Source organism: Brachyistius frenatus, unplaced genomic scaffold (genome assembly GCF_029030835.1).
Source record: "Brachyistius frenatus isolate BFR_SWC_R1_liver_20210118 unplaced genomic scaffold, ASM2903083v1 Contig_316, whole genome shotgun sequence".
NCBI lineage: Eukaryota > Metazoa > Chordata > Actinopteri > Embiotocidae > Brachyistius > Brachyistius frenatus.
The window spans coordinates 337,533-344,115 of record NW_027210915.1 but is presented as its reverse complement, the minus strand read 5'-3'; the positions used below and the strand labels follow the sequence as shown (position 1 = coordinate 344,115).

At 37.7% G+C, this 6,583-nt stretch overlaps 1 protein-coding gene across 1 annotated transcript; it reads left to right on the top strand.

Moving 5' to 3' along the window:
* Positions 1-169: 169 nt before the first annotated feature.
* LOC138635571 (threonine-rich protein-like) lies at positions 170-4,990 on the top strand (the record flags this gene model as incomplete). Its single annotated transcript, XM_069723109.1, has 3 exons — positions 170-351; positions 3,390-3,414; positions 4,914-4,990. Coding segments are annotated over 3 exons (284 nt in total), but the record flags the coding sequence as incomplete, so codon positions are not given.
* Between the last annotated feature and the right edge of the window lie 1,593 nt (positions 4,991-6,583).

Below are 6,583 nucleotides of genomic sequence, written 5' to 3'. Positions count from 1 at the left end.
GCAACAACAGCTGCTGCTGTCACAACAACTGCTGCTCCAACTACAACAACTGCTGCCCCAACAACAACTATTGTCCCTACCACAACTGCGGCCATTACAACAACAACTGCAGCAACAAATGCTGCCTCAACAACCACTGCTGCAACAACAACAACTGCTGCAACAACAGCTCCTGTCACAACAACTGCTGCTCCAACTACAACAACTGTTGCCCCGACAACTGTTGCCACAACAACCACTGCTGCTCCAACTACAACAACTGCTGCCACAACCACAACAGTGGCCTCAACAGCAACAACTGCAGCAACAACTGTGGCCACAACAACAACTGCTGCTGCGATCACGACCACTGTTGCCCAGACAACAACTGCTGCCACCACACCTTCTGCTCCAACTACAACAACTGCTGCTCCAACTACAACAACTGCTGCTCCATCAACAACTGCTGCCACAACACCTTCTGCTCCAACTACAACAACTGCTGCAACAACAACTGCAGCAACAACAGCGGCTGCCACAACAACTGCTCCTCCAACTACAACTGTTGCCCCGACAACTGCTGCTACAACAACAACTGCTGCTCCTGCTTCAACAACAGCTGCTACCACAACAACTTCTTCTCCAACTACAACAACTTTTGCCCCGTCAACAAGTGCTGCCACAACAATTGTGTCTCCGACAACAACAACTGCTGCCCCAACTCCAACAACTGCAGCAACAACTGTGGCCTCAGTTGCCATTACTACGACAACTGCAGCACCAACAGCAACAACAACAACAAAAACCGTTGCAACAACCACAACACCTGCGTCATCAACTGCGGTTCAAACTACCACAACTACAACAGTTTCTACTACAACAACATCTCCCACATCATTATCAACTAAACCAACCTCCAGACCAGCAACTGTATCCTCCAACGAAGCTCTCCAACCAGCCACAGTTACAACCACAACTACAGCTTCTACTACTGCCAATGATGCCAACTCTTTCAGACTGGGCGTTATCCATCTTTTGCTCGGACTCCTCATCTTTGCATTCATTTAGAAAACATATTGGAAAAGACAAAACACCTTTCAACCAGAGAAATTTAATTTAGCCTGAAATCTTATTTGCTGACTCCTGCCATTCATGTGCTGAGGCGCAACCAAAAAAAAAAACACAAAAAAAATGGCAGCAATTGAATAGACATAGACACAGCTAATCAAAAAAAAGTTTTTCACAAATTGAACATACTTCCTAAATATTTCATGGGGATTTTCTCTCCAATGACTTTGCATTGGACTGATTGTTGTATTATTATTTAATGGAGTTTTTTTGTGAAATGTGCGAATATGATACTGCACTCAGAAAAAAAATCACGCTGACGAGGAAAATTGACCCTTCTTTTGAAAGAATTTTTTTTTTTTTTTTTTATGGCATTGTTTCAAAAGTGAACTCGTAGTCATCTGATAACAAATTTACAAGCTGAATGTGATTTTTCTCATCTCCTCTCATCAAGCTGGTGGACCAGTCAAATTTCATTGACTTATTGGCATCACAGCAAAAAAAAAATCACAAAACATTATTCTGGTGTTATTAATATTATAATCTACACTGTTGTTGTTAATTTATCTAATATCTTAAATTATTGTAATGTATAATTAATTTGAATCATTTTATGTTTTTCATCAAATTGGCACATGCCAATTATGAGCTTTCTGGTGGGTTATTTTAGTGACAGTATTTGCAACGGATCTGTTGGTGCTGTCTGAAACATCAGGAATAAGAATCCAATAGCCTCCTGCAGCACAATCTACTGTCACGCAATGTTATATGTTGTTCTATATATTTATATTTACGTTTTGGATGAATGTACAATTCACAAACAATGATAATTTACCCAACTTGTGACAATAAACTCTTAAATCTGTCAAGCTACAAGGATCCCGTGTTTTGTGTTTGTTTAGTTTATTTGCTCATAATGTTACTGAAATACTGAACTACTGAAAAAGTCCTCCATGCGAAAAGAAAGAGAGGACGGAAGGCTGACTAGAGTTTCATTTTCTTTATGTTGACCGCATGTTTCTAAAATTACTTTATTTAGCTACTTGCATTTTACTGCCTTTCCATCATTCTATTCCAGAGATTTTATTCGTGACATCATTGGCTTAAGATCACAGGGATGTTACAAAATTCAATCTACAGCAGCAGACATGTCATACAAATATAATAATGCAGACAATGCATTTTGAAAAGGTTGCTTTATTTTATTAATCAATAAATATATTGTCATATAAAAATAAAGAAAAGCGGATGTTCGTAAAAGAGCTTATGGAGAATCTGTTTTGAGAAAGGACATCATGAGTCAAACTGTCTTTGTATCTACTTGTGATGTCTGTTCCTAAATATTGCTGCGGTTCCTTTGACGGCTTCTGACGATCTTCCAGTTTTTCCTGAAGCACCACCCTTGTTTCACTGAATTTCTAGTCGCACGCAAGACAATGTCGTGACAACACCTACCTTATTCTTTTAACACCGTGACTCACGCTCGGCACCTAAATGCCACTGTTTTTGTTGTTGTGTTATGGAATCAGATATTACGATGCTACCTGTTCTACTGGTACGGCTCCAATAATAGCAACATGATTGACATGCTAATAAAGTCTTAACAATTTGCTTGTCAGGTTTGGGGTTCCACAGGTTATGCCAGTACTTGGAATAAAGGTGAGGATATGAAATGGCACACAATCGGCCTTCTGACTTCCCCTCCACCTCAGAAAAGGGTTTTAAGCAGGGTTTGTTTTGACGTGTAAACATCTCTGTGTTTGTTCCAACCTAAACCAATGAGTCACTTCAGTTTTAAATCAGTGCTTATGGCGTGTGTTTGTTGAGATCAGTTGTACTTGTTGACTGTTTAGGATCCAACAGACTCTACTGCTGTATGCATAAAAATGTAAATAATACCTGTAAATTAACCCTTTTTTTAAGGTGTTAGCTTTTCTTCAAATTTTGTTATTTTGTGACTATTAAAATCTATATACGTTTTAAGTGACAACTCTTTTTTTGATGAAGCAAACAAAATGTCAGAATAAAACCTTTTTGTTTTATATGCTTTATAGTTTGCATATGAAAAAATATATACAGAGTTTTTGTTTGCTAAATAGTCCTTCAAAAACAAACAAATACAAAGTGTGTAATTCAACTACAACTGTATTTTCGTACCGATAAAAGTCCAGTAAAGTAGAAATCTATAAAGTCCTGCCAACAACACCAGGGGCCGTTTTTTTTTTTTTTTTTTTTACAATCATTGCATAATAATACCAAAGAGTCTTAGCCGAAGAGTCATTTACATAATTCCTCAGATCAACTCTTAGTAAAGACGGAACAGAAATTTTTGTCTTACTCAGGAGGTGTGGTTGACCACGCTGCTTGGTAAGATGCATCTGTTTAAGAGGTGTGATTCATTGATTCAAAATAAATGCACTCCTTGCGAAGTGGACAGTGACATTCAATTCAATTCAATTCAATTCAATTCAATTCAATTCAATTCAATTCAATTCAATTCAATTCAACTTTATTTACATAGCGCCAAATCACAACATAGGTTATTTCATGGCACTTAACACATTAAAGTCCTTACAGCGAGACATCCGATGGACATGCGAAGAACTGCGTCCCGTATAACACAGTGTCTAAGAGCTTTAACTGTTTGTGTGATCACTCGGCTGATGTCAGACCTGAGTCATCACTGCCGCATTTTTCCAAGTTCTCAAATATCTTCGGGCTGTGAACACTCAGTGTTCAGTGTGAGATGTGAATCTCTAATGAGATGGACCACACACATCATCAATTAACCATTCAAGTATCAAAATCAGTGCTGGAAAGTAACAAGTACATTTACTCAAGTATGTATCTAAAGGTACATGCACTTTATTTTAATATTTTCATTTGATACTACTTTAAACTTCCACTGCTCTACATTTCAGAGGAATCTATTTTCCTCCACTACATTCCCCTTTTCTTTCTTTTTTCAGATAAAGATTTGACACACTGGACAATAAAAGAAGCTTTTAAGATCCAATGAAACCAGTTGTTTCACACAAAATTCAGTGCAGTCGGATCACATTTCAGATTTCAGGGGACAGGGATTTGTTCTCTATAAACTTCTCACGGGTTTCTTTTCAATGAACATAGCTGAGCTCCACCAAACCAGCTGAATAAGCTTCTTTTGTGTGAGCAGAAACAAATTCTTACTCAATACACACATACTCACCCAGAGCTGCTGGTCGGAGACCGATGCCTCAGACACACCGCAGTTGCTTCATCTGGACAGTAGGTGTCAGTAGAGGATGAGATCGGTGAGTCTGAATGAGAGAATGTGTTTTTATGTTTGCGCCACTTGGACTGTGAGATGAAGCGTGACGCTTTAACATATAACATGTATGAACCTACAATAACAGTGTTACACCTGCCACCTGTGAGGTTTGATCAAAAAAAAAAAAAAAACCTTTCTGAACGTTTTTGTCTAAATCACAGTTATAAAATTCCCTCAACTCGTTCTTGAGTTATCACGTTCATGAGAACAGGACGGACGGACACACATTTCTTCAAACTTGACCAAAACACACTTCATATCAACTAAGATTTTTGGTGGCCAAAGGTCAAAGGTCAGTCTCTCATCACATTGACCCAACGCTCATGAATGTGATATTACAGGAACGCCAGGAAGCATTTTATTTTGTTTTCACATTTGGCACAAATGTTAAAGATGCATCAGCAATGCAGTGATTCGAATTTGGAGATCAAAGGTCAAGGTCACTGCAATTCATTTCATTCCCACTGGTTGTGACAGTTCATTCTGTGCCGTTATCACAAAGAGTGCTTTCACCACCCTTGCTCACGAAGATACAAATGTTCTATCCATTGTTTAGTTTCCGAAATCACTCTTAAGCTCCGACTCCTCGCTAGAAATGTGTATCCTAAGTTAGGAGTTCTGTGCGTCTCATGATGACTGTTAATACGCCCGCAGATCTCAATCCAGGATGTGGTGGAACAAGAGATTCCCACCATGAAAGGGCCGCTAACGAATCTGCAGCAACTGTGATTCTATAAAGTCAATGTGGATAAAAAATCTTGTTTCCAGCACATTGTTGAATCAATGCATTAAGATAATTCTGAAGGTGTTATTAGTAAGGTGTCACTAATAACTCTGTCTTCTGCTTGTGTTATTTTGATATTATTTCTTGATGTCTGAAGTCTTTCTGCTCCTTCTGTCGTTTGCGTCAGATTCGATGTCGCGCAGCAGGAACGGCAAAAGAAAATAATTTCCACTGGTTTTGAACGCTAATCATCCACTAAATCCACCATTTAGTTACGTTAAACTAAAAACTCTCTGGTGTCGAGGTGATGATATAAAAACAAACACTCCACACTGAAAAGTACTGACCGGTGCCGATTCTGATCTACAGCAGTCAAGTCACTTTATGTATTTTGCACATTTATGTCTAATATCACACAATATTGAGCAGAATTAAAACAAATCACATAGACTTGAAAAAATTATTGTAAAACAAATTAAGCAATAAATAAATGAAAAGAATAAACTGACTTTGCTACAGTACCTGAAACATAACATTTTGTGATCGCTTTAATTAAAGGGGAAAAAAACCCGCCCCTGCATGTTAAGTGTGCACATTTACATGTGCCCTGAGCATTTTATGGCATTTTAATTATCCTTGATTATGTGAATCATTGTTCATCCTGCTGTATTGTTATTTACACATAACTTTAGATGTACGAATAGTGAATAGATCATTAAGCATGTGTATGCCTCTTATTGAAACTACACATGATTGACAGAAATAATTATGAAATGAAGCCCTCGTTATTCCTCACACAATACATTGAGATACCTTGTCACTTAAAATAGTCATGAATGAGGTATTAGGAATGTATATGCAAGGCGTGTGTGGAGGCACAAGGTATGCTTCATTGTCAGCATCTTATTATGAAGATAAAAATAAAGTTGTCAATGGTGTCAACGCAAGAACAGCAGGTGTGTCAAAGTTACCAAAGAACATCATGAAACTTAATAACCAGTTATTAAGACACCTATAATTTGGCACAAGATGAAAGTATAAACGATAAACGCCAGTCAGCCAGTTCTCTGGCTATATTATAATTTAAATTAATTATTTTGTTTTTTTAAAGAAATACTATATAACACATATTGTATAATAGAAAGGATATTATATAACACGTCATATAACACAAGGAACCACACTAAAAATAGTAAATCAACCTTGAATATTCAGAAGAGCCGACTCCTCTAAAAGTGGATTTGAAATGTAGAAATGTTGTACAGTGAGCAAACCGACCGAAGTCATTTACAGTTTATTCCAAAACTGAAACTTTAGCCAGCCCGGCGCCAACCCTCTATGGCATGATTTTTTTAAAATTTTTTGGGGCATCAAATATTTCACCCTATTTTTTGTTGAAAAGAGAGTTTTTCCTCCCAGATGTCGCTCGTGGGAATTGTTCAAATGTTGCGTAATTATGTAGGATTTTACGATGTCAAGTGCCTTAAGATAACTTATGTACT